Below are 14,004 nucleotides of genomic sequence, written 5' to 3'. Positions count from 1 at the left end.
ACCTTATTTCCAAGTCGGTTTCCATCAAACCTTAAAAGATGACTTAAGATCAGATTTTTTGCATAGCTACCAGTTGACTTAAAATGTCATGATTGTCTTTGCCTTTTGCCTTCCTTGACATAACCTGGCTGTACTTAGTTTGCCCCAGTATGTCCCATAGGTTGAAAGGTTCTGTTCTTTCAGTAACTCTGGCAGTTCTAGGTTTTTTTCCCCCATGGAAAAGTTTCATGTTTAAGTAAACAGTTTGTTTTAGATGAAATAACTTGGTTTGCAGGTTTGTTGGTCAGTGTGATTCAGACTTGATGTTATTTTTATTAGTGCAGCACAAACACTTGCTCTTAATTAAAACAGAAAAATCTAACAGCAAATGGTTAAATATCTTTAAACGATCATATATATATATATATATATATATATATATATATATGAACAAATACACTGGATAAAAGCAGAAAATTCTCTTACACACACACACACACACACACACACACACACACACACACACACACTTAGAGAATCTAGGTATAAGATATTATAAGTTGACTTTTCCTTGATTTGAGTCTCAAGGGCTACAGGACTATGTATAACTCCCTATTCAGGGGGAGTTTTAGATTTTGTTAACACTCCTATATTTCACTCCAACCTCATTTGTTGTGCCACTTCTCTCTAGTCAGAGTGTATTAGTACTTCTCAAGTCTAAGGAAAAGAGTGACAACCTTATGAGATTGTTCAAATCCTCAGCTTAAAAATATAGCTTTCTGACTTGTTTCTGACTTGTTTTCTTAAGCATGTATCTAAACCCAATTAAAAATTTATATGTCAAACAGTGCTTACAGTTAAACAATTTGAATGTCATGATGATTTGTGAAAAGGATTCAATTGAATGGCGCTATTCTCTACATCCAGGTATGCATATCTATTGGTAATGGCAGTGCCAATGCATATATAGCTCTTATGGATTCACTTGAACAGAAGAAGCTAAGAAGTCATTTATGTATTATCCTTAGCTTCTCTGTTTCCTGTGCACAGGGCAAAGGGAAATAAATTGAAGATTATTGAAAATACTTGTTCTCTTGTGTTAATATAAGTGATGAGACAATTATACAATCTTTACTGGGCAGTATAAGTATTAGATCCAATTCTTGTACTGACTCTTTCCCAGAATGTCCTATGGAAGCTTTTTATTAATAGCATTATAGTATAGGAACTATTCCAGTACTTAATAAACCTTCTCTTGACTGACTCCACATAGATAAGGGTAATAAAAATACATTTAGGTTAGAATATCGCACAAAATATATGTAATAAAATGTGCAGAGGTCTTATTTATTTCATAACTTTCCAACTTATTCCCTACACTGCCAGAATGACCACATTGCTCTTAAAATACTTTAGTTATTTTGAATTATTAGAATAAATAGGAAAGTCATCAAACATAATCTACAAGGAATCAATAGTGTGGCCTTTTCCTACCTCTGTCTCATCTGCTCCTGGTTCCCTCCATTTCCCTTGTTTGAACTTTGTTTCCTTTGTTCAACTTCTAGGACTCACCAAACTCCATCTGCCCCCGACATACATATACTCTGCCTCTATTTCCTTTGGAAAGCTCCTTTACCACCAAACACCCTCGAAAATCCTCGTATTTTTCAGTTGTAATTCTTTCGTAATGATAATGTTTCACATATTCTGAAAAGCTTCTTGATCAAACCACCTTCCAACTCTTTGCCTAGTTAATTCCTAGTTATCTTTCTTGTTACTTTTTCAAACTACCATCCTTCAACTTGGGGCCTCCAAACTTAGTTAAAGCACCTTCAAAATATCTTTTTTATAATTCTTATTTGGTTAAATTTATGTTTATATATAATTATTTAATGGTAGGGTACCTGACACATAGTTGTCAGTAAGGAAGTATTTATTGAATTGAAAATAAATGACATAAGTAAATACATAAATTTCATACTTTTCTTATTGTGTATCTTCTCATTTTTGTGTCTATTGCCATATACACTAGTTGAGCTGTACTGTGCTTTTGAAGCAGGCTCCCAAAGGAACTGCTTTAGGATTGTTGTACTATCTGGATCAAGAAGTTATTCCTTTTGCTAAGCTGAAATTTCTATTGCAAAAATAAAACCTTATTTTATTTTAAAGTCAATTCTAGGAGTTAGAATAGGTGGTAACTACCTTGATATAGTACCTATTTATCAGGGGAATATACTTTCTAACTTTTTACTTTCCTGTACCTTTAATTTTGATTTTTTTGGATATTTTTTCAGTTCATTGATTCTTTATAGGATGCACATAGTTCTTTTATTTTAAGGACCTGGGTTGGTATTAAAAATTGTAGTGTCTCTGATGACATAAGTCTTATTTCATGGGAATCATGCAGCAGCCAGTACTAGCCAGCATCTCTGAAGGTGCCTTTTCTCTTTGGGGACACTCAGGAAATAGAGCCACTCATAATTAAAATATTTTTAGCTTCCCAGATTGTCCCGGTGCTTTCTTAGTATAAATAAGGAGGTTGGAAGTCTCCCCTTCCACATACACAAAAATTGGCAATCTTTGTCCCCTTTGACAGCTGGTGGCATCTTTCTGAAAAGCTTTCAAATCATAGATCATTTCTTCATAAAGAAACCTGTGTGGCTCAAATACAGTGGGTTGAAATTCTTATCTTATGCTTCAGTAAAATGCTCTAATTTAGATTCACAAAAGGATTCTGTACCCTTTACTTAGGAGAGCTGTGCAATTTGCCCATAAAAAGACTGTTCAGCACCATTAGTGCATACCATAAGTGTTCAGCGACATCATATTCATTAAACAGCATATCCTTATGCATAACCTTTTCAACCTCAAAATGTGTTTTTTCCTTTGAAGAATGACAAATGGCAAGGGGGTGAAAGAGACCCCCAAGCAACATTGTTGCCTTTAAGGATGAACTTGGGGTCTTTAGCTTGATCCCTTCACAGGAACAAAAAAAAATTAAAAAAAATATATTTTCTTACCTGAGGCAGTTTTTATTCTCTGTAGAACTTGGTCCATGGTCAAGTGATTGGCCCCTGACTTCTGAACTTAAGAGATAGATCATTGCACAATAGGAAAATTAGAAGGGGAATGATTGGAAAATATGTTAAAAAATTTATTAAATACCTACTATGTCTCAGCTATTCATGTTTTATTCGTTGCTAAGGACTGAGGTTATTATGGAATATTAACATAACCTGTTTTGGATCTTTGATGCTAAATATTACAGGCTTTCTAGCTTGATTAGATAGATTGGGGGGCAGTGTGTGGAAAAAGAGTGGAGTAGATAGTTCTGCTTTATGTTTGTTTTTAGAGGTAATGGGAACGGTTGCATCAGAATTTTATTGGTGATGGTACTTTTTTTGGCAGGGGCAGTGGTGAACCCTAGCATTCATTCCACTGCTATAATTACCCTGTGGAGTTCCTCAGCTCACAGTGGCTGACAGTCATCATCGCAGATCCTCAAGTGTCTAGGGGAGCCCGTTTCTCAGTTCCATCCTCTTTTCCCTAATTCCTTCAGGCATTCCTCAAGCTTGTGAAGATCTCTTCTCACTTCCATTTTAGGTACACCTGAGAGCCTGGCAGAGAAAGAAAGGCAGCTCTCCACCATGATTACCCAGCTGATCAGTTTACGGGAGCAGCTCCTGGCAGCACATGATGAACAGAAAAAGCTGGCAGCCTCACAAATTGAGAAACAACGGCAGCAAATGGACCTTGCTCGCCAACAGCAGGAACAGGTGAGCCCGGCAAAAGGAGCTGAGGAGCTGCAGATGTGAAATCTGCCAGCCTCAGACAGTAATCATATTGATTGCTTTATTTGTTGAGAGCTTTCTTTAAAAAAAACAAGGAAAGAAAAAAGAAGAGGAAGGAAATAAGCCTTCAGGAAAGTCTAGAGTCTTCAAGAAACCTGACGGATATGCCTTTCTTTAAGGGCATCATAGCAACTGGGTATTACTGAAACAATACTTTGTTTTAGAAAGTTTTGATTAGATTAACTATTCAGGGACACTCAGTCACATCAGCATCATAGGAAATTCCAATATAGTTAAATAGTAAGTAAATGATATCTCTGGGCTACACTTTCCTCATCCAGAAAAAAAGTGGATTCTGTTCTAGAAAAGCTTTGGGAATCTTTCAGCCCACTGTTAAAACACTTTTCATTGGTTTTTTAGCTAGGGCAACCATACATCTTGGTTTTCCCCAAATAGCCCTGGTTTAATCCTTGTTTTTAAGGGTAATTATTAATACTTCTCACACAAGTTATCTTGGTTTAGATGATAAATTATATGGTCACTATTTATAGCATAGGTAAATCATTGAAAACAAATTAGTACATGGTTCCTAATAGAATTTGACTTGATTGACTTAGAAGTGAGAATGAAGAGAAAAATAGCAAAGTTAAATGTATGTCTTATAAAAATAAACCACTTTCCTAAGTGTTTTTCTTGTCTCAAAGAGTATATTAATCTAACAACAATGATCCTATAGAGTAGTCCCCGATGCTTTCAGTCAGACAGACCCAAATTAATGTGCAGTTTTTAGGAATCTGACATTATTACTGGAATTATCTTTTCAGTTAAATGTATTTTATAGGGGTATATAGAGCAATATATGCTCTGTTGATTTTAATGAGTTGTGACGTCTGATATTTTATATGCTTGAATATTTGCCCACATGTAGGAATATGGACTCAGCCCCTAATGGAAAATAACATAAAGGAACACTGTAAAAAATCAGAAGTTAGAATGTCATTTAGCCATCCAGAGATGACACAGTAATTAACTATTGACACTTGTGAATAAGCTAGCACAAATTAATCTTGACACATTTGCAGACGAGTGATATCTTACAGTGAACACTTTGTAATTATATTTCAAAATGAAAATTAAATGACACTTAAAACTAGGTTGTCATGCTCAATGAAGCAAGGATGTAGCTCAACCGATCGGCAAATAAAATTCAGAATTTGAGCCACATGGCGCGTGTGTACCATACTTCACTGTGTCAAGCCCACACGTCTAGAGTGGATGATAGTAATTGCACTGTAGTGTTTGGGATGCATTTCTATTCAGCACTTTATCATTTAGGAGAGGCCATCAATATTAGATGCCTCGTGGTATTCCACTAGTTCGTGAAAAAGAAATAAATATTCCAAGAATCCAGCATCTATAGAGCTGCAGAGTGAGTTGTCCATTTCTGATTTGAGTGAGCAGTGGCAAGTCGAATGGGCCATTTTAACCTGACTGAATATTGTTTCCATTTTGTCTAAAGTTTTGGGAGAAGTAGTCCCATTTCTTAAAGTGCAGTCTATGTTAGGAGAAGCTTTAGCATGCAGTCCAGTCTGAGCCAGTTTTCCCCAGAAATCAGAAAGCAACATTTGGGAGCAGACTTCTACATTGTCATCTTAGGCTCAATGAGATGCGATTTGGGTATTTTACCCCTGCATTAGGCTAGAGAGTCAAAAAGATTCAGAAAGAATACAGCTGGGAACTGGGATTGATCCACACTTTTCAGTTCCAACATAGATCATTCTTCCAACTTAGACCATTGGCTTTTGGAGAGAGAAATGAGAAGGGATTTTAACACCTGCCTACAAGGCTCCACTATACCAAACCCTTCAACAAATGCTTTTGGTCAGTTTTCTTTCTGGTTTCTTAGGTTGGCAGTGAGAGTGTTCCTAATAAGGAGAATATTCCTGGACTTCAAGCTGTAGCAGCTCAGCTTTTGAGGAAATAAGCAGCCTCATTCCTAACTCATGCCTGAGAATAAACACCATTATCCTGAGGATATGCCTTCCTGCAAGGCAGACTCAGTCCATAGTAGGGCATGGTTAAATGGTTGATATTTCTTTTTATAGATCAAATAACATGTTAAGATATTGAATTTGATTGTTTGGAGAAGCAAGGAAATATAAAATTTATATGTGGATTCTGTACTATAAAAGAAGCATATTATCCTCAAAAGCATAAGTGGATAAATGTTAAATTACAGCTTACTTTGTCTCAAATGGTTTGTGGATCACATATAACATAACATTGACAAAAAAACTAAAATTACTTTTTACTGTTTTTAATACTTCTCTGACAATATGTGTAAGTGTATCAGTTCTCAAAATCAGAAAAAGGTTTTATTTAAGTAATTCACAATCTTTTACATTTTAATAGTAAAATAAAAATATACTGTTTATACTTAATTTAAGCTCTTTAGACAAATATGGTCAGTGTTTTCCTGTCTTTATTATACAAAGAGGAAATTTCTAAAGTCCTAACATTTCCAGCTGACCAATGCAGATATGGGCCAATTGCTCCCAAAAGTAATATATGGCATAGTCTTCACTTGTGGATAAGCAGAGAGATTGCACCTGTTCACAGTTTCATTTTCTATTTCTTTCTTCTACTTTCTCATTCTCCTGCTCTCATTTCATAGGAATTCTTTCACATAGAGGTGCAGTAAAGCATTATTGTAATACAAGGAGAAATACCTTAGGTAATTTCAAAGGTGTAAGCATTTCATTTTAACTTAATGAAACTTTATTTCTGATAGATTGCAAGACAACAACAGCAACTGCTGCAACAGCAACACAAAATTAATCTCCTGCAGCAACAGATCCAGGTCAGTGTATTTTATTACTCTTGTCTGATTATACTTAGATACTTTCTTCTTTGAAAATGGAATTTAAAATGCTACAAATGCACTCCTGTCTTATAAACAGCATCAATAGGGCTGTTATTTAAAGATGTATACAATTGCAAAAGTGGATATTAGAAGAAATGAGTAGGTGGTGGTCGAAGCATTCTTCTTTGATGTAATATATAAACAGAATAAAACTTTTTTCCTACTATTTGTAGAATACAGTGTATTTTTTTTTTTACAACATACACTGTGTGCCAGTCTATGTGCCATTTGTAGCACAACCAAGTGGAGAATTTCTTTGGTTTCTAAGATAGTGTATAGTTGCTACTTTTATTGCCACAGACCATTTTCCAGTTTGTGTCTTATTATTTTATGGAGAGATGCTTACTTTTATTTACTTGTTAGAATTGATTGGGCCAGTTAGGAGAGGAATCTGGGGAGAAGGTTGCTAATAACTTTTTCCTTGACAGAGATTAACTGCATTTCTTCTAGTCCCTGAGGGAAGAATAAAGGTTAATGAATGGTAGTCTGTCTTCAAGGAGCTTACAGTCTAGAAAAGAAAAAAAAAAGCTTGATTCTGAATAAGAAACATTATAACTCAAAAGAAGAATAATTTTAACTTAATTTACAATGTAATTTTTTTTCTTGTGTTAACACAAAACTATGTAGCTCATGATGACAGTGATGTGGGAAGAAAGAAGGTGATGGTCTGAATTTTGTCACTCTTTTATGTACTTGGCAGTTATTTCAACTAACAGCTATTTAAGTTTAGACAAAAGAAGTGGTTTCTGTTTCTGAATAGGTACACAGGCAAGTTCTAGAAAACACTAGAATCCAAAGCTGGTTGTCTGGTGATTGGTTCCCAGGAACACTGGCCCCAGAGTTAAACTCACCACTCCCACAGACTGTTGTTTCTCTTGGTTGCTGTGCATCTGCTTTAACCTATAATCATCTGTGCTTTAAACTAATAGGGCCAACATATTCTTAAGTGGATTATTTCTTTTCTTGAAGTGAGTATCATGCCTTTCTATATGTTTTAAATCTGCAGGATTAAGTTATAGCCTACTCTAATCTTCTGCCTCATTGATGAATACCAGTGATTTTTTAACCTAAGATTCTTGCTTCTTTTTGTTAATAATCATTCTTAGTGTCCCAGGTAGTAGTGACTGCATTTGCATTACCGACATGATGTCTAAAGCAACTTAACTCAATTTGGCTTTTGCTCAGCCGACTTCACTAGCTTTAAGTCAGTTTTTTTGTTGTTCTGATGTATATTACATTCCATTGTCTATATGTTTCAAAATAATGAGTCCAAATATAGGTGAAAGAGAATGTCTTTGGCATTTTTGATAGTCAGCCTTTACAATTAAATCTTGGAATAATTTCTCATCCCAATTTCTCTCTTATGGCTCATGCTGAGACCTTTAATTAAATAACTGTCCAGGTGTTCTCTTGTTATACCCTTATTAAAATTTTCAGTGTATTTCCTACTGCTCAGGTCAAGATTTTTAGCCTGTAGCTTCCTACATTTTCCTGTAGAACCCCATCTAAGTACTCAATAGGTGTTAAATAACATAATCATTTGGTTCTTTCTGTTTCTTCTATTTGTAAATAAATAATGGAAGAAGTTCCCAGAGATATTTCTCTATCAGTTTACTGTTAATGTTTTTACCATGTCTAATATTATTTACTTCTAATATATTTCACTCGCTGTTTGTATTGAGTGGCTGTTTTAATGATATTTTCTGGTAGTACTGAAGACCTCACATAAATGGCATCCACTTCAGAGTATTTTCATGAAATATTACTAGTATTTATTGATTATGCACAATCTCATAGTTATAATTTGACTGCACAAAATTGATGTCTTTTTTCAGAAAAGCATGGAAAATAGTCTTAGAATGTTTGAGGATATGAGGATAAAGTTTTTCAAGTTTTTTAATAGAAGCTTAATTATAGTATATATCTACTTTTATACTTTTATTGTTGCATTTTAATCTCACATCCTAATGTAGTTCAGAATGGTAGTGACATTGTTTAAATTTTTAAAAATTTAAGCTAATCAGCACTTCAGCAGTATAAGTTACAAAATGATAGAGATACTCAATGTCAGAGTTACATTCATTTAAGAAACTGGACTCTTTATAATAAAAAATAATATTTTAGAAATAAGAGGAAGCAATAAAGCCTGTATTTACAGTTTACTCTGTTCTGGTTCATGGCTTATCTTGACAGTATTTATCTTATCAGTGTGAGACCATTTGAAGAATTTTTCAAATGCTGAAAAACATGCCTTACACAAAACTTATCTTTGACACTTACAAAGCAAGTTTTGATATTCAGACTTTAAGTTATGTTTTTGGAAGGAGAATAGGTCTTTTGCATTTTCAAATAAGGTTTTTGACAAATCATAGACATGATTGAATTTAATGTAATTATTGAGCTAATTTTAATGTACTTTTTGACTAAAATATGAAATTTAAGTAATGCGTCTAACATTAATCGAAAGAAACATTTGAATAAAACAGAACAAATAATAAAACAATGTTTATTTTTAAATTCAATCTAACTTCTCAAACCAAGTGAAAAATACAGAGAACAATGTGAGCAACTGGGCTTGGCAGTGCACGCCTATAACTCTAGTACGTGGGAAACGGAGATAGGAGGAGACACATTGAAAGCCAGCCTCAGCAACTTAGTGAGATCCTGTTTCAAAATTAAAAAAAATAATAAATAAAATAATAATGAATAATAAATAAAACAAAATAATAAAAAAGAAAAAAGTGACAGTTGGCTGTGGGTCATGAGTATCAGGTAGGGTGACATTCAAGATTGGTTTGCCAGTTTAGTACACTGACTTCTGAGTAGTTTGCTTGTTTTTGGAATTTGGTAACTTGTTTGTGTTTTGAAATCTTATAGAAATCTACCAAAGAAAGAGAAGAATCTTTAACTTATTGTAATAATTGTACACAAAAGCCTGAATGGTTTGCACAAACTGAAAAATAGAATTTTTTATTGGAATTAGGAAAAAGCATGCTTAAGATAGTTGTGTAAGAGTGCCCATGCTTAATAATTTCATTTATATTATCCCTACTTGAATAGAAATTTTATCATAATTTTGCCCTGATAAATCCTATGTAAAAGACCATGTAAGTAGCGCTGAAAAAGTACGATGAGGGATTTTGTGAACTGTTCTGTGCTTTTGATGAGTTGATTTTTTCATTTAAAAAACCAGAATAATAATTTTATTTATTTGTTTATTTATTTACTTATTTACTTATTTACTTACTTACTTATTTTTGGTGGTACTGGGGGTCCTGGAAGCCCTTCTACCTCCGGGCTACACTCCCAGACCTATTTTATACTTTTTTATGTGGAAACAGGGTCTCTTAAGCCAGCGCACATGGCTGGCTTCCAACCTGCGCGATCCTCCTGTCTCCACCTCCCAAGCGTGGGGATTACAAGCGTGCGCCACCACGCCTGGCAGGATAATCATTTTAAATGATAATTAAAATATCTTAATATTAACTGATCTTTTAGAAGGTTGTTGCTTAGTGGATTAAATTCTTTCTTCATGCTTTGGGGAAAATAGGGTTTGCTATATTTTGTTACAGATTAGTTCTGATGTGGAGCCCAGAATAAGTTAAATGTGTGTGTGGTTTTTTTTTACTTCTAGGACAAAAATAGCACAATTTTTATTATTTTTATTAAGCCTATAGAAATAAAAACTAATCAGCCTGCCATATGCATAACTTGAAGTTAGAAATACTGATTCTGGTGCTGTGATTTCAAAGGACAGATTTCTTCAGTTGTTCTGTCCTCTGTCTCCCACCCACGGCACTGCAGTATCTTAGTATTTTGAAACATTTTATTTGTGAGTACTGATAAACAAAATTTACTTTTTGTTATAAATGGATCAGAGAATATAACATTTTAATCAACTATTAAGACTGTTTTAAGAAAAATATTGTATACAGATTTATTGATTCATGCATACATTTATTCCTCTAACCTCATTTGACACATTTTGAATCTAGAGAAGATAGTCTTAATGGAAACAATTTACCTCATTCTTTGGTTTCTATAGCATATCAATAGAAATCCATTTAACAATGGCATTTTTTCAGCTAGAACGTAGTCTTTGTAAAGGAATTCAGCTCATTAAAATATCTTGGTGAGAAACATACATTTCCAGGGATGAATGGCATTATCCAATTATTCATGTTTCTTCAAACTCCAATTTCAGAGTCACTGAGTGGCTCGTATTGTGTACCATGCGGCAGTGTCCTCCGCACATGACTCTGAATAACAGTCTCTGTAGAAAAGACCCACTGGTCGGGATTTTATTTTGGCATTTGGCTTTCTGGGACAGGGCCAATAGTTTTGTCAATTTTTGCATATACATTTTTTTGAGCATCATTATGAGACTTAAAATTGTTGCCCTTTGTTTTCTTCATGATTTTATCCAATATTTATTGCATTCCTCTCATCTTATTTAATACTTGTGCTGGATATAAACTCAATCTGTAGAAAGCCCAAACCAAATGTCACTGCTGCTTCTTTGCGGATACTTTTTATCTCACCAAAACCTTTTTCTTTTAAATGCTGTAATACAGGCTGCTTATTTACTCTCTACAAACCAAGTGGTGTTTTGCATCATTGAAGTTTCAATTTGTTAAGAATATTTTGAGTATTCTTCACACATAGTATTTTCTCTTTTGATTAAATATGTATAAATATATAGTATATAAATATATATTTACAAATAAATATATATGTATATATATGTGTGTGTGTGTGTGTGTGTGTGTGTGTGTGTGTGTGTGGTACTGGGGATAGAACCCAGAGGGATTCTACCTCCGAGCGACACCCCCAGTTCTATTTTTTAGTCTTTTTAATTTTTTTTTGAAACAGGGTCTCACTGAGTTGTGAAAGCCTCACTAATATATTTTTGTGTGCCATTGGTGTATTTTGTGTGTTTGCCATGTAGTAGAGCACCATTCAGTATGTGTCCTCCTTTCTTCCTGGGTAGTAACCAGAGAGATACTAATATTACAAGCAAGAAAATTATTATCCTTAAACAGTTAAACAGTGAAATTTGAGATGTACCCTCAGTTTTTAAGAGAAGAACCTTTCCTTTTGTTTCCTTCAATATGATTAACTATAGGCATTTCAGGTATCTGCTGAGCAGAATAAAGGACTACCTTTTTATGTGAAGTAGTTGTCTGAAGATCAGAAATAATTACTTCGTACATTAGCCTTCAGGACCTGCTTGACCTGGTTAATTAATTTTTTGCTGGCATAATAATAATAGATATATAGTTGAAGATATGCTTCATCGTTAAGTATCTAATTGACCTCTAATTTTAAGAGCTGGACTTTCCATTTATTGTCTTTTGGAGGTGGCTGGAGCAACCAGCAGTAAAGCTGAGGACAGCCAGGAGCTGACTTCTAGCCTCATGCACTCCCTTGTCTTGGTCATACCTCTTGGGTAGTTGTATTTAGCACTGATAAACAAAAGGCAATGACAGTGCTCCTGTTTTGGCTCTAGTGAATAGTTCTTTTTTTCTGTTATTGATCAGGTCATTGTTCTTCTTCCAGAAGTCTCTGAAAAGGGCCAAATAAACTCATCAAAAGCAATTTGATACTTCTTTTTGGCACTGTGCATGTATCTGATACTCTTTTGCAATGAAATGAGTCTTATAAACAAAACTAAGAAGTCTAGGATTAGCCCCCAGCTTCAGCAAGCCCTTAAAGTATTTTGTAATTCTATCTTCAATCATGAATTAGCCAGGAAAAACAGACCCTCTCTCCTCTCTTTATTTCTCTGCTGTGCGCTGTTTTTAATTGCCCACAGGCAAGCTGTTGTGATCTTCTTTGGAAGTTTAAAACCAAGATAAAAATGCAAATCTAATTATTTCTTTTATGTAATCTAATTAACTTTTTAAGTAATGATAGATGCTCTATAGCCTGCTTCAAACACTTTAATAATAAAGTTTCTGAATTATATAGAATAGGTAAAAACTGCTGTAATTTATGAATAATAGTGGCCATAAAAATTTCCAAAATTACAAATTATTTCTGTGGATTAGAATTCCACATTAATCATGCTAGTTTTTTTTTTGTTAATGCTAAAACTTGGAATGAATTTAGAAGTAAGAAAGAGCTGATAAGATCATTTCAGCTACTATATGGAATTGGTAATCACCTAGCTCGTAACCTGCTTTTCAAATGTGGTCTCATTCCCAAGATCTCACTCAGCACACCAGAGCCTGAAGGTGAGTCTCCATGCTTTCCCTGCACTTTTCTTCAACCTCTCTCACCTCACCCCGTCTTGCCTACTTATACTCAGTCCCTAGCTCGCTCTCTCCCAAATCCCGATACTAAAGAGTCAGGGAAACCAAAGTCTCTGTTTCTTTCTGGCATTAAAGTGACAGAAAGCCTTACCTCTTCAGGCAGGGCAGGATTCAACAAAGTGGAACAGATGATCCAGGTGGTCTTTCTTTAATATAGGATGTACTAATCTCTCTCTCTCTCTCTCTCTCTCTCTCTCTCTCTCTCTCTCTCTTACTCTCTCTCTCTCTGTAGAGAGAAGAGGAAGAGTGAGAGCAGTGGGTGGGGGAGACCAAGAGAAAATATCATAGTAGTTTCAGAACATTGAGGGCAGTAGTATTTAGATAGATTTTACATAAATATAAAAATTTTCATGGTTATATTTTATATTTATGAAAAGTGATTTTAGCTGCCAGGCGTGGTGGTGCATGCTTGTAATATCAGCATTTTGGAGGCTGAGACCAGAGGATCGCAGTTCAGACAGCCTTAGCTACTTAGTGAGGCCCTTTGCAACTCAGTGAGACCGTTTCAAAATAAAGAATAAAAAATAGGGCTGGGGGTATATCTCAGCAGTAAAATGCCCTGGGTTTTATCCCTAGAATTGTTAAAAAAAAAGTATTTTTAATTTTCTATTTGGGGCAGTTATATAATATTTCTTTATGAAATATATGTATTTAAGCAAAAAAAAGTCAAACATCTTGAGCGATACTACTTGACTACGTGGATATGGCAAATATTATGAAGATGGATTTTAATTGATGCAATTCCAGAAAACCATTGAAAGAGTTTTGCACTAAGAGGTATTTAATGCCCCTACATCCTGCTGCCACTTTCACAGCATGTTAAATTTGGAAATATTATCTAGAGCTCTTCCTGATCCTCATTTATTGGTTCTAAAGAGGAGGCAGATTCTTTGGGGTTCTCTCCCAGCTTGGGGACTGTTAAAAACTTCCTAGATAGTTCCAGTGGATAATTAGGTAATTAGGATTGAGAAATACTCTGTACAGGGTAACGCAGATT

General features: G+C 34.6%; 1 protein-coding gene across 8 annotated transcripts in view; it reads left to right on the top strand.

Moving 5' to 3' along the window:
• SOX6 (SRY-box transcription factor 6) overlaps positions 1 to 14,004 on the top strand; it is a gene marked incomplete at both ends in the record, with an annotated part of 599,473 nt that overhangs the window by 394,537 nt on the left and 190,932 nt on the right. For 5 of the 8 annotated variants that reach the window (XM_080715786.1, XM_080715785.1, XM_080715783.1 and 2 more), the window contains 2 exons: positions 3,583 to 3,755; positions 6,562 to 6,636. In XM_080715786.1, the coding sequence (XP_080571912.1) occupies positions 3,583 to 3,755; positions 6,562 to 6,636 (248 nt within the window). The remainder of the gene's footprint in view (positions 1 to 3,582; positions 3,756 to 6,561; positions 6,637 to 14,004) is intronic. The other 3 variants (XM_080715779.1, XM_080715784.1, XM_080715780.1) reach the window with 1 other exon arrangement.

Source organism: Muscardinus avellanarius, assembly GCF_963383645.1.
Source record: "Muscardinus avellanarius genome assembly, chromosome: 1".
Taxonomy (NCBI): Eukaryota; Metazoa; Chordata; class Mammalia; order Rodentia; family Gliridae; genus Muscardinus; species Muscardinus avellanarius.
The sequence above is the reverse complement of the archived record's forward strand: the minus strand, read 5'-3'. Positions and strand labels throughout refer to the sequence as shown.